General features: G+C 36.5%; 1 protein-coding gene across 1 annotated transcript; it reads left to right on the forward strand.

Moving 5' to 3' along the window:
- The first annotated feature begins 6,500 nt into the window (after nucleotides 1-6,500).
- On the forward strand, nucleotides 6,501-8,623 carry LOC114460744 (zinc finger BED domain-containing protein 1-like). Its single transcript, XM_028442653.1, has 2 exons — nucleotides 6,501-6,969; nucleotides 7,589-8,623. The coding sequence occupies exons 1-2, from the start codon at nucleotides 6,501-6,503 to the stop codon at nucleotides 8,608-8,610; spliced, it is 1,491 nt and encodes a 496-aa protein (XP_028298454.1). The 3' UTR covers nucleotides 8,611-8,623.
- The last annotated feature ends 15,115 nt before the right edge of the window (nucleotides 8,624-23,738 follow it).

Raw genomic sequence — 23,738 nt, forward strand, 5'->3', positions numbered from 1 at the left:
CCTCGATGAAGCCTGTTCCATTTGCAACGTCCGTGTGTGTGTGTGTGTGTGTGTGTGCTCGCGTGCACGTGACAGAGCGACCGTACCCACACATGTGTGGTTCACGCTCCTGGCTGTGTATCTGTGTGTGATTGTGTGAGAGTTGAAGAGAGAGACACACACACAGAGGGAGGCAGAGAAAGGAACAGTTCTGTGTGCGTAATAAGTCTGTATGAATGTCGTCATGTCTCCATCCATGTCTTTTAAAGCTCTTATTAAATAAATATTAGCTCTAGTCCAGATGGCCATCCTTGACTATTGTAGGAAATTTAAATTATAAACTCAGATCTGCTTTTTTTTCTTCTTTCATTCTTTTTGATGATGTGGACATAGACTAGTTTTTAATTCACTCTCCATGTTTAAAAAAGAAGGTGTCATAACTAGTTTTTTTTTTTCTCCATACATTTATGTGTATGTAATTACAGGTAATTACCTGTAATTACTATACATTTATGTGTATGTAATTACAGGTAATTATCTGTTTAAAGGATGATGTATCATGCCTTATATTACACTTTATATGATTAAAAATGTTATTTAAGCATTGGATTGACACCTCAAGTTAAATGTTGTTTGTATTTAATGAGCAGAGAAATGTTGCACTAAGTGTTCTACTAAATAAATGGAGAGTAAAGTTATTCGTCTGGTCTTTTTCTGTTTTTTCTGCTGATCAGAAAAATGATCCGATCTGTGAATCAAAACCGTGATACGATCAGAACCGTTAGTTTTTTGATCCGTTGCACCACTACAGAACCGTTCGTTTTTTGATCCGTTGCACCACTACTAGTCAGCATGTCAGCATTACAGACACCAAAGAATTATTAAGTGCTTAAACAGGTCAGAAATACGCTCTGTATCTTATAAAGGATATGATTGTATAAACTGTGTGAAATGAGGCGTTTAAACACTGTTTAAAGTAGGATTTTATTATAATGAGTGTGTTACTCAATAACAAACAAATCACTAGACTGATATGATGCCTTGTTATGTAGCAAGTGATGCTAATGCTACACCACTTTAGTTAAACAAAGTAAAAAGACTGAGACTAAAATAACATGTCAGCCTTTTTGTTTGATGTTAATTGTACTTGGAACCAGTTTGATAAATAACTTACATACATTTTTAAAAATTATTAGAAAATGACTGTGTCTTAAATAATCTTTTATTCATTTTTTCTTATTTAGGGCGACAGTTTTAAGTAGGTGAATTAATTTGTTTTATTGGTAAATAACTTTAAAATAGTCTTAATGATTTGAATTAAAAAAATCATGATCGTGATTTTACAAATAAAAAATCGTGATATGATGTTTTTCCCATATTGCCCACCCCTAATAAGAGCTAATAAATGTATTTCACCATGCAGGAAAATGTAATCAGAACAAGGTAATATTAACGTATAATAATCTTACAATTAATAAATCTTGGGTTTTTTCCCCTTCATGTTGATTTGTCCATATCTGTTCAAATATTTTTTTAAAAACATGAACATTATAAATTCAGTTAATCACATGAAAGTACATTATCTTACTAAGGGTTATATTAAAAGATAAGTCTTTAACCAAAGCAATGTACAGGATGAGCTTTTAGGGTCCTGCCTATGTTACGAGTCCCGGTCGGTGACCACGTTAACAAAGAGAATGTCTGCAAAACACTGGAAAGTACATGTAGAGTTTAAGAGTAGGAACCACACAGCACTCTTGTCTTTTACCAGATTGTGTATATTAATTCTAATTGAAGCTCATTTACAATACATTTCAATGTCCAGTACAAACAATGACAAATTAAGTCAAAATAGAATGCAATTCTATATTTGTTCATCTTTTGTTATCCAAAACCATATGTAATTACTGCTTATTACATTTCCAGATGACTGATTGTAATACCAGAAATTTACACATACTGCAGCTTTAATGTGCTATAGGTTTCTATGTAAATAGTGTAAAATTCAGTTACCCTTCGGTGCCTCTAGCTATATATATTAAAGGTATTGTAGACGATGTTTAGCTTCCGGGTGGATCATCAAGACTATTGGTCCTCCTAATTGTCAATCATGTTTACTAAAGGCCGTCGTATGTGCTCGTGCCCGGTGCGCACCGGGTCCTTTGAAAATAGATTTTCACTTACCGGTGGCGAGTCATATTTGATACACACGATGATTGTCCATCCATGAACAACGCTCGATGACAAAATTACCCATCATGGCCAGTGGGAGGGGCCTATAATGACACACAAAAATCCCTCGCCATAACTACGCCGTTATACGAAAACGCTTACAACTCCAGAATGCAAAGTTCAAAGTGCTTCATATTTGATACACATGATGACCGTACAACCCCAAACAACAAACGATAACCAAAAACACCCACAATGCTTTGCGCTCTCAGAGGGCGCCGCTTCTTGGGCCGTCCTACGCCAGCAGCTCTGGCAGAAAGACGACATGTCGTGTTGACTTCAAAACACTGTAGGATGAATCTTATTAGATGGAAACACATTGCTATGGCAAATAGAGCAGGCTGTGAAAAGTGGGAGGGGCCTATCATGACACAGGAAAATCCCTCGCCATAACTACGCCGTTATACGAAAAAGCTTATAACTCTAGAATGCAAAGTTCAAACTGCTTCATATTTGATACACATGATGACCGTACAGCCATAAACAAAACTCGAGAACCAATTTACCCATAATGCCTTGCGTTCTCAGAGGGCACCGCTTCTGTGGTCGTCCAACACGAGCAGCTGTAGCGGACAGACGACATGTCGTGTTGACTTCAAAACACTGTAGGATGAATCTTATTAGATGGAAGCACATTGCTATGGCAAATAGAGCAGGCTGTGAAAAGTGGGAGGAGCCTATCATGACACAGGAAAATCCTTCGCCATAACTACGCCGTTATACGAAAACGCTTGCAACTCCAGAATGCAAAGTTCAAAGTGCTTCATATTTGATACACACGATCACTGTCCAGAGCTAAACAACAAACGATAACCAATTTACCCACAATGCCTTGCGTTCTCAGAGGGCGCCGCTTCTATGGTCGTCCTACGCCAGCAGCTCTAGCGGCAAGACGACATGTCGTGTTGACTTCAAAACACTGTAGGATGAATCTTATTAGATGGAAGCACATTGCTATGGCAAATAGAGCAGGCTGTGAAAAGTGGGAGGGGCCTATCATGACACAGGAAAATCCCTCGCCATAACTACGCCGTTATACGAAAAAGCTTATAACTCTAGAGTGCAAAGTTCAAACTGCTTCATAATTGATACACATGATGACCGTACAGCCATAAACAAAACTCGAGAACCAATTTACCCATAATGCCTTGCGTTCTCAGAGGGCGCCGCTTCTGTGGTCGTCCTACACGAGCAGCTGTAGCGGACAGACGATATGTCGTGTTGACTTCAAAACACTGTAGGATTAACCTACACAGAGGGTAGAAAATTGCTATGGAAGAAAAAAAAGGCTGTGATCAGTGGGAGGGGCCTATAATGACACGGGAGAATCCTTCGCCATCAGCACGCTATAATAGGAAAATGCTTATAACGCTTCAATGCAAAGTTCAAACTGCTTCATATTTGATACACACGATGATTGTCCATCCATAAACCACGCTCGATGACCAAATTACCCATCTTGGCCAGTGGGAGGGGCCTATAATGACACACGAAAATCCCTCGCCATAACTACGCCATTATACGAAAACGCCTATAACTCTAGAGTGCAAAGTTCAAACTGCTTCATATTTGATACACACGATCACTGTCCAGAGCTAAACAACAAAAGATAACCAATTTACCCACAATGCCTTGCGTTCTCAGAGGGCGCCGCTTCTGTGGTCGTCCTACACGAGCAGCTGTAGCGGACAGACGATATGTCGTGTTGACTTCAAAACACTGTAGGATGAATCTTATTAGATGGAAGCACATTGCTATGGCAAATAGAGCAGGCTGTGAAAAGTGGGAGGGGCCTATTATGACAGGAAAATCCTTCGCTATAACTACGCCGTTATACGAAAACGCTTGCAACTCCAGAATGCAAAGTTCAAAGTGCTTCATATTTGATACACATGATGACCGTACGACCCCAAACAACAAACGCTAACCAAAAACACCCACAATGTCTTGCGCTCTCAGAGGGCGCCGCTTCTTGGGCCGTCCTACGCCAGCAGCTCCAGCGGAAAGACGACATGTCGTGTTGACTTCAAAACACTGTAGGATGAATCTTATTAGATGGAAGCACATTGCTATGGCAAATAGAGCAGGCTGTGAAAAGTGGGAGGGGCCTATCATGACACAGGAAAATCTTTCGCCATAACTACGCCGTTATACGAAAACGCTTACAACTCCAGGCCAATTCCCAAATCCCCAACAGTAGTATACGTGATCGTGGGTTACCGCCCCCGGACGCTTCATCGGACCTAATGACGCCGCTGGCTGCTTTAATTATTATTATTTTTAAATCATTATTAGTAATGCTTCGATGAAGCCTGTTCCATTTGCGACGTCCGTGTGTGTGTGCGCGCATGTGACAGAGCGACCGTACCCACGCATGTGTGGTTCACGCTCCTGGCTGTGTATCTGTGTGTGATTGTGTGAGAGTTGAAGACAGAGAGACACACACACAGAGGGAGGCCGAGAAAGGAACAGTTCTGTGTGCGTAATAAGTCTGTATGAATGTCGTCATGTCTCCATCCATGTCCTTTAAAGCTCTTATTAAATAAATATTAGCTCTAGTCCAGATGGCCATCCTTGACTATTGTAGGAAATTTAAATTATAAACTCAGATCTGCTTTTTTTGATGATGTGGACATAGACTAGTTTTTAAACAGGTAATTACCTGTTTAAAAGATGATGTATCATGCCTTATATTACACTTTATATGTTTAAAAATGTTATTTAAGCATTGGATTGACACCTCAAGTTAAATGTTGTTTGTATTTAATGAGCAGAGAAATGTTGCACTAAGTGTTCTACTAAATAAATAGAGAGTAAAGTTATTTGTCTGGTCTTTTTCTGTTTTTTCTGCTGATCAGAAAAATGATCTGATCCGTGACTCAAAACCGTGATACGATCAGAACCGTTCGTTTTTTGATCCGTTGCACCACTACTAGTCAGCATGTCAGCATTACAGACACCAAAGAATTATTAAGTGCTTAAACAGGTCAGAAGTACGCTCTGTAATATCACCCAGGCCTAATGTAACCAAAGCAGTAACGTTTTATCTTATAAAGGATATGATTGTATAAACTGTGTGAAATGAGGCGTTCAAACACTGTTTAAAGTAGGATTTTATTAATATGAGTGAGTTACTCAATAACAAACAAATCACTAGACTGATATGATGCCTTGTTATGTAGCAAGTGATGCTAATGCTACACCACTTTAGTTAAACAAAGTAAAAAGACTGAGACTAAAATAACTTGTCAGCCTTTTTGTTTGATGTTAATTGTACTTGGAACCAGTTTGATAAATAACTTACATACATTTTTAAAAATTATTAGAAAATGACTGTGTCTTAAATGATCTTTTATTCATTTTTTCTTATTTAGGGCGACAGTTTTAAGTAGGTGAATTATGTTGTTTTATTAGTAAATAACTTTAAAATAGTCTTCATCATTTGAATTAAAAAAATCGTGATCGTGATTTTACAAATAAAAAATCGTGATATGATGTTTTTCCCATATCGCCCACCCCTAATAAGAGCTAATAAATGTGTTTCACCATGCAGGAAAATGTAATCAGAACAAGGTAATATTAACGTATAATAATCTTACAATTAATAAATCTTGGGTTCTTTCCCCTTCGTGTTGATTTGTCCATATCTGTTCAAATATTTTTTTTTAAAACATGAACATTATAAATTCAGTTAATCACATGAAAGTACATTATCTTACTAAGGGTTATATTAAAAGATAAGTCGTTAACTAAGGCTGGGCGATATATCGATTTTATCTATTAAGTCGAATTTAACGTTTAGGGGGATTTCTTTTTAATGAAAATCGATTTTCTCTTTAACTTCCGCGACCGACGCTCCCCTTGGGCTTCCGTAGTTAAGAGTGGGATCAGCCCCCCCGCCTTTTCCTTACAGCTACACAGACATCATGGCCGTGAACAGGGAAGAGCTCGTTCAAAAGAAAGGCACAGTTACATCCGTTGTTTGGAATTGGTTCGCGTTTTCAGTGTCAGACGCAGAACAAATAACGCCACATTGCAAAGTGTGCTTAAAAGCTATTGCTACCAAAGGTAGCAGCACTACAAACTTGTTCCAGCATCTTAAACAGAAGCATGCAGCCGAGTGGGAGGTATGTGCCTCTCAACGAAACGAACAAGACCGCAGTTCAAACAAGCCCGCTAAAAAACAAACTACAGTCTTGGAAAGTTTTTCGAACTGTATCCCCTATGACAAGAAAGGGCCCCGGTGGAAAGCAATCACAGATGCAGTGGCGAAATATATTGCAGGAGGTATGGTACCCATATACACAGTGGAAAAGCCGTGGTTTATTAGCATGCTAAAAGTTGTCGACCCCAGGTATGCGCTACCAAGCCGCAAATATTTTGCCGAAGTTGCATTGCCTCGCCTGTACAACAGTACTCGTGAAAAGATCGCTAGAGAGCTGGAGGGGGTGTCGTTTTACTCCGCCACAACGGACCTGTGGTCCAGTCGAACGATGCAGCCCTATATGAGTTTGACGGTGCATTTTATTGACAACTGGACTCTGCGAAGCGTCTGCCTTCAAACAGCCTACTTTCCCGAGGACCATAAAGGTGAAACAATTGCGCACGGGCTAAAAGATGCACTGAGCTCCTGGAACCTTGATGAAAAACGACTCACCTGTATGACAACAGACAGCGGCACCAACATCATAAAAGCTCTGAGAGTCAACGAGTGGCCCAACCTCCAATGCTTTGGACATAAACTGCACAATGCAATAGGTAAGAGTCTAATGGCTATGCATTCAAATGATGTTTGTTTTTTTTACATACATGATCAGAACAGCTCAATTAATGCATTCTCTGATGAATGAATTATTCAACATTTTACTCCTAAAGACATATGTACAGTTATGCTTTTGTTTATTTTCACTATTATTGGACTTTTTATTTTATTTATCTAGCTTCATCTATTTTATGAAAATATGAATAAAATGGCATGTTCTCCTAGCTTTTTATTATAAAATCCTTTAAAAATATTGCTGCATAATTTTCTTTTCCTGGTTTTCCTGTCCTGATATATTAGATTTTAAACTATCTACTTTTCAGTGAGTGGGCAGTGTATTGAATGACTCACTAATGTCCAGTGAAGTGGTTAATTTGCTAATTTACCATCCTGACCCATGCAGATACTGGAAAACAGCCTTTAGGTGGACACTAGTGGACACTATGCATTAAAGGGTTAATGCAATTTTATGAAATAAAAAATTAATCATAATGGTGTGTATGTGTGTGTGTGTCCACGTGTGTGGGTACGCCTTCAGTGTGCATTAAGAATGTGGAAATGTGAAAAAGACTTGTTTTGACAATGCTGTGTTTTCTTTCTTTCTTTATTATACAGAGAATGGTGTGAAGGACCCGCGAATCGATCGTGCCATTGGAGTTTGTAAAAAGGCAGTTGCTGCCTTTTCCTATAGTTGGATAAAAAGAAGAGAGATGGGTGAAGTACAGGCTGAGCTTGGTCTACCCACTCATCAGCTGGTAACAGAGTCCCCGACAAGATGGGGCTCACGTCAAAAAATGATTGAGAGGTTTCTTGAACAGGAGAAGGCCATAGTTCGTGTCCTGGGGTCCGACAAGAAAAGCCGTCATCTTGTGCCCACTTGGCAAGATATTGAGGTTTTAGAGTCTGTAAATAAAGCTGTCAAACCACTCCAAGAATTTACAGACGCCCTGTCCGGGGAGGCTTATGTCAGTGTCTCCTACATTAAACCGGTGCTGCATTTGTTCAAAACAAATCTCCTACAGCCAGTGGAGGAGGACACTGAACTCACTAAGACAATAAAAATAAACATTATGCGGTACCTTGATGACAAATACAGTGACCCTGTGAAGAATGAACTTTTGGATATGTCCTCACTGATGGACCCCAGGTTCCGTACCACCTACATTGACCCAGACAAGGTGGAACAGGTCAAGAAAAGAGCCGTCACTGAGCTGATGTCTCTGCCTGCTGAGAAAATCAAACCACAGCAGCCTGGTCCTGCTGTGCATGTGTGCCAAAGAGAAGCACAGTCTCCACCCAATAAGAAAATGGCTTTAGCTGCTTTCTTCAAGAAGAAAGTGCCAGAACCAGAGCCATCTTCTCACCAATCAGAGGCACTGAAAGTAGAGACAGAACTGGCAACCTACCTACTGACCCCTGAGGTAGACCCAGACACTGAACCACTTCTGTGGTGGAAGAGTCACGAACCAAACTTCCCAAGGCTCAGTAATCTGGCCAAAAAATACTTGTCTGTCCCTGCAACAAGTGCCCCATCAGAGAGGCTTTTCAGTGTGGGAGGGGGCATTGTTACATGTAACCGGGCATGCCTCAAGCCAGAGGTAGTAGACAGGCTTGTCTTCCTGGCTAAAAATGCATAAATGAAGAATGAAACTAAAGTAATGGATGGTGATTTTTTATTTTGTTTACAATTTCAGGGATTCAGGAAAACTGTTTATAGTTTTGTTTGCACTTTATGAATACAACTGCTGTTTTTGTATTCTAATTTAGTCATTTTTGCTACATTTATTTGACCAAAAAGGGACACACAATTTTATTTATATTCTAAGTTATTTTGAAGGTGCATTGTGTCATTGTACGTGAAGTTATTAGAAAACTGATAAGCTGCATTTTCACTCTTTCCAATGGCAGGGCCTGCTATGTCGTTTACAAGCATGTTTTAAGGCTTGTTTCCTGTTGCCCCAAGGGGAAATGTAGATTAAACTGCATAAAGGAAAATCAGAACAAAATAAAGAGCACATTTGTTTTGAGCAATTTCTTTGTCAGTTGTAGTTTGTTTTTAAATAGAAAAAAATTAATCGATTAAAATCAAAAATCGGGTTTGGTATGGAAAAATCGGAGATTTTTTTTTAAAGCCATATCGCCCAGCCCTAACCGATGTCCACACCAACTTGTAAACAGAGCTGTGCACGAGGAAAACGGGGCTCGTGCACGCTGTCCCGCACACGTAGGCGTGTTGCGCATGCGCGTTATTTATTTATTTATTTTTTTTTTTTTAAATGTGGAGAAGGCGTTTCTTTTTTTTAAACATCGTCCACAATACCTTTAACTATAGCGGGAATTACACTAAATATCGCGATACTACCGTGGCGAGGCGGCTCGGCTCTACCGCTGTTAAAGTCTATAAAACTGACATCACAAGTTGCACAACTTATCAAAACAAAGTGACTTATAAGTAATACAAAGCCTAAAGCTTTCATTAACAGTTGTTTTAAACCAAGCACTAACCTGTAAAGTACATGTAGAGTGTTAGAGGAGGAACCACCATCCACACTCGTCTTCTCCCAGATTACGTATGAGCGGAAACAGGAAGTGAGTCCACACTAATGTAACCGGGGAACTGCAATCTATAGTGCCGAAGGTTCCGCTCCTCTACAATAGTATTTATACACGACTACTTTTACAAAATACACAATAATAATAATAATAATAATAATAATAATAATAATAATAATAATAATAATAATAATAATAATAATAATAATAATAATAATAATAATAATAATAAGTGGCATCAAAACAATTACTTATAAAATAATATCAAATGTGGTTACATTTTTTAAGTTTACCATACTTACATGTAAACAAAACAAAAACAAAATAAAGCTCAACTGTCTTACTATAAATATAAATATACCTCCTGTCCTCCATGTTATATGATAATATAATATATATAATAATATATATATAATATAATAATGGATCTCATTTAATAAACAATTGATGTATGAAATCATTACATGTGTAGACATTATTTAACACAAACACAAACATAAATATATCATCTGAATATTTTTTTTTTACTAAAATCAGAGTTAATAACTTAAAAAAAAAAAAAAAAAAAAAACTTATTTTCAAAGGAAGAAGAAAAACATTATGGTTCAATGCCTGCTTAATTATGAAATTTCCTTAAAAAATATATATATATATATCCATCCATTTTCTTACCCGCTTATTCCCGTTTAACAGGGTCGCGGGGGTCTGCCGGTGCCAATCTCCGGCTCTCATAGGGCGCTGGGCGGGGGTACACCCTGGACAGGGCGCCAGTGAGAACAAAGAAATAATAATTTATTCATAAATTAATTTATACTCAACAAATTTCCTCTGAAATTCATTAAATCATCCACAGACCAAATCCTTCAGGCTGTAACTACTTTATTCACTCTTTAATCACCATTAAACACATTTATTCTGACTGGTTTGTCATAAAGTTTATAAAAATGTTGGTCGTGACGTCAGCGCGACAGTTGAGTGGTTGCCAGGTTGAGTATTTTTCCGCTGATTGTGAGATTATAAAATAACTAACTTAGTGATCAAACAGTTTAACGTTGGTTAAAGGTGATATTTATGTTTTATTTGGATGATGAACGGATGGTTTTTGGAACGTTTCTGTGGATATTCAACATATATCATGCGGGGAATCGTCGGTTATATCTGGCAACCAGCTAGAGTCAGGAACAAAGCAGTGAAATGGAGGACGGACAGAGCTGGATGATGACTACCGTTAAACTAGAAGAAGAAGAAGAAATATTATGGAGGGAAATGAAGCTGAGTGAGACGGACAGTGATGATGATGATGATGATGATGATGATGATGATGATGATGATGATGATGAAGGCTGAGCTACGTCATCACGACCACTTGTGAGACGGAATGTTTGCTCCAAACCCAGCGGCAAAACTTGTTGTTTTTCAAAATAAGTTAAAATATCTGTCAATAAAAAATAAAATATAAATAATTCCTCAGGTTCAACCAAACATCACTGGATTTATTTAAACTGTGTTATTTACTATTTTTCACAAAGTCAGCATGTTACTGTTTTATTTTGAAAAGGTTTGTAGATAAAGAAAAAGGCTTGAAAAATCTCTTTATTTATATAACTGGTAAACACTGTATTATCTACGTCAGGGATTCTCAACTGGTGGGTCTGGAGCTCAAAGTGGGTCTTGAACCTGAACTGGTTGGGTCGCAGACAGCTAGTCAAAAATAAATAAATAAATACCTAATGTCTCTCATTTTGACGTGTTTCTTATTTTAAAGAAACATTTTTTGACAGACATTCTGTGAAATGTATGTTGTACATAATATAGATTTATATTTTTTTTAAAAATAAAAAATTATATATGTGTGTTTTCAGCAGCTATTTTTGAAAAAATAAATTTGTTTGGTTGAATTCTAAAAAAAAAAAAAAAGTGGGTCACGATTTATTGACTGTGGTAAAATGTGGGTTCCAGGGTGAGACCAGTTCAGAACCCCTGATCCAGGGTCGGGGTCAATTACATTTTTCAGTTACAATTACGTTTTCAATCACAATTCATTTACTATTACAGAGACCAGCAGTTTTTGTGATATAAAATATATTTTAAATATTGTTTATTACAGATGTGTAGAACTGTACATAGAACTATAACATGGTTCCCCAGTTTTGCATTCAATTGTAATTGACAATTTTTATAGAATTTTCATGCCAATTACAATTACAATGTCAATTATCTGAACCCAATTACAATTTGATTAGAATTATAACAGCAACAGATTTTTTTAAATTACCATTATAATTACACCATAATTGTAATTAATTATCAATCACATTATTACTGAAACATTTATGAATGTGTGTTGTTCTTTTTAAAAAAAAAAAAAAAAAAATCTGATCATTGAAATAACAAACATTGCCAGTTGAAGGAGTGTGTTAAATTTTTAAATCAAATATAAATAACTCATATAAATATATTATTATTATTATTATTATTATTATTATTATTATTATTATTATTATTATTATTATTATTATTATTATTATTATTTTCTATTAGTATAATCATATTATTTTAGTATCTATAAGCATTTTCTTAACGTGTTATTTGCTGCTGGTATATGGATGAATCTATCTTGACAAGCATGTTACGAGTGTGAACGTCTAAATCAAGGTTTTTCTATGTTTTTTTGTAATTAACAATTAAACACACCACAAAACAGTTAAACATTTACATATATTATAACAATATTTTTTAAATGTCTTACGGTCGTTTACATTTAATATATCACGGCAGAATATTATTAGTTGTGTTTTTTTTTTTTTTTTTACAAGTGTAGGAAGTGACGTAGTCTCCGCGCATGCGTTGAACCGATCGTGTTTCCTCCTCCTCCATCTTTTACTATCTGTGAACACGGAGACGTCACTTCTTGAGCACCGAAGCGGATTAAAGTTCACCTTCCGTCAGGACTGAAGGTAAAAACACTACTTTAATGGTTTAACTGATGGTTTTAGAGTAAAAACACTATTTTAATGGTTTTACTGAAAGCCTCTGATGGTTTTAAAGTGCATTTAGGCTGATGTGGAGGTTTCATGAACACAGACAGGATGCTAACGTTAGCATCCTGTCTGTGTTCATCATGTTATTGTTTATAGACTTAGTGATGATGAAGATACAGTCATTGCTAAAGTTCCTGTAGTTTATCATACACAGCTGGAGCAGATCATCTTATTATTCACTGTTAAATATGGGCTAGAAACAGCGATGCCACGTGGTTAGCTTTTAGCCCGCTAGCTAGCCGGTGTTATAGTTTGAGTGGTGACTGTGTTTAACTGGTGACTGAATTCCGTTAGCGTGGTTTGATAGACACCAGCTTGTTCAGTCTGTTCTCGTCCCGTGATTATTAAACCTAAATATCCTGAATGATTAAATCATCAGCTTGATCTGGTTTATTAATAGTAATCAGAAATAATTATCAACCATAACTTTATGTAATTCATTAGATATAAACTAAACTAGATTCAGCAGCAGAGGTTTATATTAAACAGTAAAAACACTAATGTAGTTATTTTTGCTTTTCATGTGCTTTTTATGTATTTTTTAGAAAATAATTTCATTATTAATAACAAAAAATAATATACAATAAAATGAATGGAATGAATCATATGCACAAACTTTTTAATGTGTAAATGTTATTACTGAAGCATATGACATATTCAGTTTTTTTGGTGTGTGTTTGTGAGGAACCTGTTTACACTAAGTTGGGAATTGTTTTATTTATTGTTTTTATTTGTCGTAATTTATCCCAAGCCAAATTTAAAAGATTGTGGCGTTATAGAACAAATAAATGTATGATTTGTCATCTGATTAGTCGATTAATCGTTTCAATAATCAATAACTAGTCGACTATTAAAATAGTGGTTAGTTGCAGACTTAGTCTGTACCAGTGAGACATTTTATATCAGGATTATTATTGTTTTTACACAGCGTAGCTCCACTGTTTTTATATCTTTTTAACCAACGTACATCTTTTCATTAAAAAATAATAAATCCTAAGGCTCATCACTAAATGGAAATGTAAATAAAAACATGACAACACACGACAAAACGATAAATAAATAAAACAATTCCTAACTTAGTGTAAATAGGTTCCTTACAAACACGTCAGCCATGGCGACAGCGTAGTAACGTCATCCAATTCAGACGTTGATTTAACACGACTGTCTCCTGTGGTAGGTTAGCAGTGGCACTATCCACTCTCCATACCAGCGGTAGCTTCACTTAAATGCGTCCCGCCCACTCTGTCATGGTTCAGTGAGGAACATGCTGAAGGCTCCGCTATGAACTTAGGTGCACCACCCTCTCTCCTCCTGTCCTGGCTGCATTAAACTCATCTTAAACCACCACAAACAACCTCTAAAACAATGTAAATCATCACTGACTACTAACTACAGAACCTCTAGTGCTCGTTTAACTTTGCTGTGCCTGTGAAGCTCTGCACGTGCTTCGTGTAGTGCAGCGTGAAAACATGATCAGCTTTAATCATCTTCACCTGCTCAGTGTTCGACCTGTTATGTCTGGTTAACTAAGAATAACTCAGTCTGTTGTAATTTAGTTATTTTATTCCAGCTTTTTGTCCGTGTCTCGTAGTTACACATTCACAGTCAGCTAGCTACCTCAAGTACACCTGTTTCAGTGGGAACTTCCAGTTTACAAAATAAAAGTCCATTGGAGCAACATAATTAGAATGTTACATTCTAACATCATCTCATCAGAGCTACAGTAAAATTCATGTTGATATAATAAATTAATAAAAAATTAACTAATGAAAACAAAGTTCATACTTAATTTATATATATATATTAAATGTAATGTTTTTTTTCTATTTAGAGAGTGCATGGCTTATTAGCCAGAACATTGTTGTTTTCCTAAAAAAGATGTTTTGTTTTCTTTAGTTTTTTAACTTCAGTGTATTGCATGGTGTTACTTAGTCCTGACTATGAGGGACAAAAGTAACAAAGTGCAACATCTTGTCAACATCAAATTCCACATTACACAGAAGATAGGATCATTTAAATTAGGTTAATTTAAACTAAGTTGATCAGAACTGACACTGACACTACAACTTATATCTACTTTTTAATTGTATGTACTTTATTTTTGACTTACATTTTTGTTTAATTATGAGTTTTTTTTATTTATTATTATTTATTTTGTTTCTTCACAGGAGTTAAAAACTAATATTTTCCTTAAAAAATTATAAATAATTCTAAAAAACGGAATTAAAAAAATTAAAGTGAAAAAAACGGAATTTGAAAAAAAATAAAACTGATTTCATAGAGACCTACATGTTGTTAGGATTTAGGGACCGTCAATGAAATACTGTCTCTGTGAAAAGCGTGGGAAAAAAAAAAACAAAGTTTAAATCATTAATATAATGCAAAAACACTTCTAATAAATGGAGATAGACTGAAAAAAATGTGCAGGTATATTTTATATAACATTTGAGCTTTTATTGTATTTTATGACAATTGTTTTTTCATATTTTTCAACACAAGTTCTTCAATCCCAACAGCAAGTTTTAAACTTTCAAAGCATCTTTTAACTGTTGTTCCGTGGGTCCACGTGTTGTGTTCTTTCCCTCTTTCTCTGCTTCTCTCTCAGTGCTGCGCTGAGTAGTTTTTAACTTTGAGAAGCAGTTTATGACTTGTTTGAATATTTATTCCTAATGTTAATGTTGATGTAGTTTAGAACAGAAACTTAGACAGTTTGTTGCTTAATGCACATCTGACATCACGTTATTTTCCTCTGTTAATTTATGGTGTGGGGTTGTGTTGGAATGGACTATTATTCATGGTTTCTTTTTGTGTTTAATACTATAATTATATCTTTATACTCAATAATCCTGTTAATAAAATACATCTTCAGTCAGGCCAACTTTTGTCAAAGCTATTTTCAGGACAAGGACAAACAGTTCTTTCATAATATTTCATGAGATAACTCACTCTATTTTTTATTTGTTCTTCTTCTACATCACCTGTTTTTATTATTTGTTAAATATTTTTTACTTGGTGTCGTTCTACCTCACCTTTGTTAATTTCAATGAATGTTCCTTTTTATTTAATTGAGACTTGTACCATTTGTTATCATCATTGTGTAATTTTTATGATGTAAATTTAGGGAGCAAAAGTAGTATCGGCTCAAGAAAATCAGCAGTCTGTATCAGTCATCGGGTAAGGCTGATGGGGAAAAAATCAGTATCGGCCCTAAAAATCGGTCAATCCCTAGTTAACAGTAGCATAACCAACTTAGCATCTGCATTGTTTCACCCATGAATTAAATTCAGAGGGTCCAGCTCTGATAGTGGGGTCTCCTAACCCTCTTCCCCTGGTCAGGGGTCTGCAACCTTTACTCTACAAGGAACCATTTAACCTCATCTCACCTGGATTAAAGTCCTCCTGGAGCCATAAATACCTTCTCTATGAAGACAATACAGTGTATTACATTATATACAGTTATAATTATATAGAATAATGTTTGATTTCATTTGATTTATATTGATCATGTAAATGGAAACTTAAAAACAGTTTGAAATAGAATAAATTGACATCAAGAAATAAAACAGTATCTTCATCTTCAAATTCTTACACATCTCAGTTTACATGAACACAATGTTTATAAAGAAGATTTTTTTTAGTTAATGTATTTGAAAGTCTACAAAAAGTAACATGAATATGATAACACATGATCATGTGATCAACACATGCTAATTACTCATTTCTTGCCACACATAAAACATACATATTTAACCTGTACATTGGTGGTTAAATGAATCTGTTCCCACACAATTAAATCTGTATTTTCTTCCAGAATAGTGTTTTTGTTGGTTTAGTTTCTTACCAGGGATTTAAAACTTAAGGTTAGCCACAGGTGTAGGAAAGTTGATGGTCTGTAGATGTTGCAGGAGGTGAAGTAGGAAAGTGCTGAGTCATTGCACAACGTGATTTATTTTAGGTTAACTAATTGTTATATCTTGATTTTATTTGTCATTAATCATTAATAGCCTCTGTAAGAAAATAGCTATTTTTTTCAATAGTTTTTTTTTAAAGCTATAAGTAGCCATTGCATAGAGTCAAAGAGCCACATTAGGCCCCAGAGCCACAGGTTGCAGACCCCTGCCCTGGGAGAACCACAGCTGAACATCTGGCCTGGCATCATAGTCCATCAGTTCTGGACACTAAGCTAACACTGCGGCTGGATTTTAACGGACTGTGACTGTTATCCAGGGACAGATCAGCCAAACTATTGCACGGTATGTTGTTGTAAATAAGCACTGCTGCTGAGTCACTGCTAACAGCAGCTCTTTAGCCTGATGTGTTTAGCATTGTGTAGCTGAGAAAAATGCTGTGAATTTGTTTTTCCACATTTATTTTTATAAGCATTTTCAACAGCAGAATGTGCACCTGGAATATGCACAGCTTACTTTACATTACTGTGCTAAGGCTGAAAAATTACAGTTTTAATTTTGGAGCAGCTGTTTTGTGCTTTATATGCACATTTTTTATGGTTGTTCTACGGCAGTTGATCAACAGTGGATTATTATATTATTACAGCACTGATATGAAGCTGTATGGACACAAATTACCCAAAATAAATACATTCTGTAATTCTAAGTAACTCAAAAGTTACTTTTTCCAGTAACGCATTACTTTTTGGTGTAAGTAATCAAAATAGTAACTGAGTTATTTTGTGAATGAAGTAACTAGTAACGGTAACTCGTTACTTTTTTTCAGTAACTAGCACAACACTGCCTGGCGGTGGTGTACTATTTACGCTGCAGGTTCACTGACAAATTATTAGAAATGACTGCTGTTTTATATTTGTTGCTCATGCTAGTTTGTGCAGCCGCAACCGACAGGCGCTCCACCATGAATATGGCAATATAGCGAGGACAGAAACCTCACCGAGTTAATTTTATTTACCGTCCGGTTAATTGATTTATCGATTATCGGCCCAGGCCTTGTCCAAATCTGTCTGTTTTTCATGGACTGATCAGAGTTTAGTTACAGAAACATTTTTATTGTTTCTTTAGTTTTCTACATTATAAAATGTTTGTACAGTAGACAGAGAAGTCCATCTGCCTCCAATTTAACTCAAATGTCATTGTGTGCTTCTGTGCACTCATGTTTCCACATTGAATGAGCAAAACGCTCATTTAAATAGGGCGATCTCCACCACTTCTGCAAGTGCACTAATCATTGCTACAATCTTAGTGAATTCCTCGCAGCAGGTGAGGAAACTGCCTCACTAAAGGATTTAGAGACGCAACTGGTTTACCACCCTTTATTTCAGCTCTTAGTGAATCCGCCCCTCAGTGTTTTACTGAGCATGTCATAGACTTTCTTATTATGGGGACCATGTCTTTAGCGATATGGTAAGCCACAGTTTTGGTGGCCCTATAAAATCTGCATTAACGGAATCACGGAATCGACCAAAAAAAACGCTTAAACGCGGAAATGAACAAAATCGGCATGAAATGCCGTTACCGTGGGGCAAAGAAGGTTTTTTATGGGGAAATGTTTCCGGGGACCGCTTATTAGGTGCACCACCCTCTCTCCTCCTGTGCTGGCTGCATTAAACTCATCTTAAACCACCACAAACACCATCTATAACAACACAAATCATCACTGACTACTAATGCTCGTTAACTTTGCTGTACCTGTGAAGCTCCGTCCGTGTTTCGTGTAGCGCAGCGGTGCTCCGTGAAAACGTGGTCAGCTTTAATCATCTTCCCCTGCTGGTTTTGTCTGGTTAACTAAGAATAACTCATTCCGTGCTGTAAATTAGTTCTTTTTATTCCAACTTTTTGTCTGTGTCTAGTAGCTACACATTCGCAGTCAGCTAGCTACCTCAAGTACAACCATTTCAGTGGGAACTTCCGGTTTACAAAATAAAAGTCCGTTGGAGCAACGTTATTACAATGTTACATTCTAACATCTCATCAGAGCTACAGTAAAATGCATGTTGAAATAATTAATTAATAAAAAAATTAACTAATAAAACACAACAATGAAAACAATCAAAGTTTATACTTAATTTAAGATCTTTTGTTTTCTAACTTCAGTGTATTGCATGATGTTACTTTAGTCCTGACTATGAGGGACAAAAGTAACAAAGTGTAACATCTAGTCAACATCAAATTCCACATTACACAGAAGATAATTTAAATTAGCCTAATTTAAACTAAGTTGATCAGAACTTAATTAATAAACCTGATCAGATTCAGTAAATCATTGATCCCTGAGAGGAAATCAGGTAAAAAGGAGAAGTCACAATAATATATGACACTACAACTTATATCTACTTTTTAATTGTGTGTACTTTATTTTTGACTTACATTTTAGTTTAATTAATTGTTAGCATGTGACGGTGGGGGTATGAGCCAAGTTTGAATAATTTAGGCCACTATGGGGCACTGCATATATGTGAAATGTATTTCTTAAATGGAAAGACTGATTTTTACCAAATTTGGTGGGTATGACCTTGGGTCGCTCCTGAGGCACTAGGTGGCGCTATAATGGGAGCAAACGCATTTTGTCCTGTAACTTTCACATTTTAAATCACACCTTCATAAACTTTATATCCATGTGTTCACTACAAATGGCACGTTGGCCTGTGTCCTGACGCTTACCCCAGCCCGTCATCCTTCGTGACATAATTCCATGGGCTCCGCAAAACCTGGGGGCCGAGTCGCGCGGGAATGCTTGGCCCCCTTTCATAACTGCTTGCAGTCCTAGTTATTATTAGTATCCCCCGCCACAAAGTAGAAAGAGGGATATTGGTTTGAGCTCCGTTCGTCTGTTTAAGATAGTTAGTAATTTTATAATCTGATGTGATATTTTCTTATGTTCACATCTAAGTTATAATGACAACAAATCTGGGGGGGGGTGTTACTAATCTACTCTTCGGTGGCGGACTCTGTCTCCATGTTGTCACTGCAGAGGTGAGTGAGTAGAGGAGGAGGGGGGTATGGCGTTTTTTTTGTGCCACATTTATGAACAATTAATGCACAGTTTTGAGGACAAAAACATGTTTTTTGCATAAACTCAAAATTATATTTTGTGTAAAAGTTATAATAAAGTGCAAAACAGAGCAGTTTGAGAGAACAATAATCAATAATGTGCTCAAGAAATAATTTTTCATGCTTGTACACATACTGTAAGTGTGCATTAACAACAATTTTCCTCATTTTTCCCCATGTGCTCCCTCACAGTGTTTCTATCTGTTCGTACTCTCTCTCTCTCTCTCACTCTCAGTCTTGCACTCCCTGTGCGCTCAGCTCTACCCGTACGCTCGCTCAACATGACAGTGTTACAATGTGCCACAAAGTCAACCAATCAGGAGTCAGACCAGACAGGGCAAATTCTGATTGGCTGTTTCGGTAACCAATCCTAAGTGACCCTAACACTACGTTACTTCCTTCACTCACAATCTTTACGACAGAGCTGCTGGGATGTGATATTTGAATAAAAACTGATCATACGACGTTTGTTAAATATTTTAATAGTACACATTGAAACGTGACTGCTTTGTGGTGTTTTTAATGAATTAAAAAAATAAACAGATTCAAACACAATACACAACATTGCCAATTAAAACCCAAACATAAAATAAGATAAAAACGATAAAAGATAAAATATGTTAAAAGATATTTTCATAGTTTGTGTTCATAGTGTTATCACTTTGCTGAAAGTTTTAAACGTGTATGAAAGCTCATTAAATCCACAATGGACCATAGCTAACATAGAAACAAGCTCATAATCACTTGCTTGAAGGTTGTATTTTTTAGATGTTTAAACAAATTATAAAAGTTGATTTCCAGTACTTGAGATGAATATAAAGAGGGTAATGGTTCTTAATATTTTGCCACCTCTGGAAATAAAAGCCAACAGTGAAAAGACACAACATGTGCCATGCTCAGCTGTTATCAGAATAAATTGGTTGGTCAGCAAAAGACATTTCTATATGGATTAAATTATCACATCTGGCTTTGATTTCCAAAAACAAAATGCCTAAGGAGCAATGTGTGAGACACGGACACAGGAGAAGGAGATAAATTAAAATATCCATATATCACACCTAGGGATGTAACGATTCACTCAACTCCCGATACGATTCGATTCACGATACTCGGTTCACGATACGATTTTCTCACGATTTATTTTACAAAATGGGAATGTTGACAAATGACTTAAAAATATTCCTTTATTTTTTTGGGGAAAATACTGTACTATTTTCCTTTTATTTTTCATTGTCAAAAGAATCCCTTGATAAACTATGCAAAATGATGCAATTTAACTAAAAATAAATCTTGAATGAAACACATAAAGGAATAATACAAATGAAGAAGAAGCCTATTAATTTAAATTCTGGTTCTATAGTAAACAATTCAAAACTGCATAATAGTTCTTTTTCTTTTTAAAAGTGCAACTGAAAATGTATTTTGTGCCTTAACAATTAGACTTAAAAAACAAAACAAAAAAAAAACAGTCATTTTACTGTATTTACGTCAGATATTTGTTTGGACCAGCAAAGGGCGCTGGTAACCCAGTGGTCGGTTGGCATGCAGTTATTCCACCAGTGAAGAAGAGAAGCTATGCTAGCAGACAGAGCTAATAGAAAAACGTGACTTTTACAGATATTCACGTAATATTACAGATATTCTTTCGGCGCTAAAGGAGTAAAGAATCATTTATGAGCATGTTTAACAGTAAATGGCGGCCAGAAAGAAAATAGTAGCAGATTCCGCCCGTCACGTCCGCTTCTGGAAGGATTAATATATAGCGCCCTCTGCTGTTTAAAAAAAGTACTGCGATTCAATTTTCAGAGCATCGATGTGAACCGTGGTACCTATGAATCGATTTTTAACTGCCTTACGATTAATCGTTACATCCCTAATCACACCTCAACACACCACCCTCCGGAGGGTACGACCACCACCTCCACCCATACTGTATACACAAAGGTTCTGTGGGGTGCACCGCTCCCCTCCATCCCCTTTCTTTTAATTGCACCTCATAAATTCAGTAAATACACACATTCACACAGGGAAGTACATCTCCATTGGGGAATGGAGATGTAGAGTAACAGCGTGGTGGGTAGGTTCACACATTTGGGCCTGCCGGGTGGGGGCCCGGCCTCTCTGTTGATGGCTGGGCCGCCGTGTAGAGTACAAATACATCAGGATGGTGTGGTGGGGCGGTGGGTCTCTGGGGGTGTTGCTAAGGGTGTCTTCGGGCTGGCGGCTTGGTGCGGCGTGGGGGTGCCGCTGACCTTCAAGTGTGGCTTGGTGCTTGTCTGGACTACTGTGGTTGCCTTGGGGGCGGTCCCCGAGGTGTGCGGGCCCGGGACAGCCTGCCTTGCTGGTGTGTGGTTGTGGGCACGCTGGGGGGTGCTGGCGTCTGTGCCGGGGTTGGGGCGGGGGGTTGTTCCCTCTTATTTCCTTGTGGCTAAAGGCTAATCATTATAGTCTGGAATTATGTCCTCAGGATAATTTAAATTAGGTTAATTTAAATTAACTTGATCAATAAACCTGATCAGATTCAATAAACCATTGATCCCTGAGGGTAAATATAGTGACATTAATGCTGCTCTCATACATCTTTATATGACATGAATAATTAAAAAGGAGCAGTTAGAATAATCCATGTCACTACAACTTATATCTACCTTTTATTGTGTTTTACTCATTATTTTAAAGTTAGATTTTTGTTTATTTATAGTTTTCGTTTTTATTGGTATTTATTTTGTTTCCTCACAGTACAACTTATATCTTCCTTTTAATTGTATCTTACTTTATCAGAATCAGAATCAACTTTATTGACCAGGAATGTATGTTATACACACGAGGAATTTGACTTGGTGAACTGTGCTCTCTCTGATAGTGTAAACATTAAATAATAACAATCAACTAGAAAAAATAATAATAAATATAAACAGTAGTTAGACTAGAATGTGCAAAACTAAATAAAATAACAAGATAATAATAATAATAATAATAATAATAGTATAAAAAAAATAAAATAATAATAATAATAAAAATATATAATAATAAGATAATAGTGCAGTAGTGCATTAATGAGTAGTGCAGGAGAACATTTAAATTAAATAGTATATACATGAACATTCTCAGTGACAGATTGATCCAGGGTTGTTATGTTTAGTTCCAGGTTATTTCACAGAAACAGGTCTGACACTCTATGACTGTTTAGAGTTGATCACAGTGACAGCCTGGGGGAAGAAACTGTTTTTATAGCGGGTAGTTTTGGCGTACAGTGATCTGTAGCGTCTGCCAGAGGGGAGGAGTTTAAACAGATTGTGTGCAGGGTGTGAGGGATCTGCAGTGATGCTACCTGCCCGTTTCCTGACCCTGGACAGGTATAAGTCTTGGATGGAGGGCAGATCAACACCAATGATCTTTTCTGCAGTCCTAATTATCCTTTGTAGTCTGTGTTTGTCTAGTTTGGTTGTAGATCCAAACCAAACTTTATTTTTTATATCCATTTTTGTTTAATTATGGGTTTTTTATTTATTAGTATTTTGTTTCCTCACAGAGTTAAAAACTAATAATTTCTGAAAAAATTGATTAATATTTCTTAAAAAAACAGAATTTAAAAAAATTGATGTGGAAAACAGAATTTGGTTTAAAAAAAGAATGAAAAAAAGCACATATGCATTTAAATATTTAAAATATTTTTAAAAATTGTAAATCGATCCGAGCTGGCAATATCTGTCAGAAAAATCGCAATTAGGTTTTTTGTCAAAATTGTGCAGCCCTCGCTGAGTCGGCACAGGGCCACATAGAAGAACAAATAACCTGGATGATGCATTTTAATTACTGAAGGATTGGATAAACATGGCTGCTTCACACCAAGAGCCAAAAGAATGTTTTTTTTTTTTTTTTCATCCATCCGTTTTCTGATCCGCTTGTTCCTGTTTTTATGTTTTATTTCATTCTATCCTGTGTTTCTGAGGCACATTTAATGCATCATCACTGCTTCACACTTAGGACTGAAGCCTGGAAGCACATTTCTACCACAACAAGTGAGAGCAGCTCACCTAAAAACTTTGAATCAGGCGTAGAAAGATGATAAACTTGATTAGACGCAGGTGGTTTATAAAGAATGTCGTGCTGCTAAACCTTACGCAAACTGAGGGGCTCACTTGTGAC

Source organism: Gouania willdenowi, unplaced genomic scaffold, assembly GCF_900634775.1.
Source record: "Gouania willdenowi unplaced genomic scaffold, fGouWil2.1 scaffold_62_arrow_ctg1, whole genome shotgun sequence".
Lineage (NCBI taxonomy): Eukaryota > Metazoa > Chordata > Actinopteri > Blenniiformes > Gobiesocidae > Gouania > Gouania willdenowi.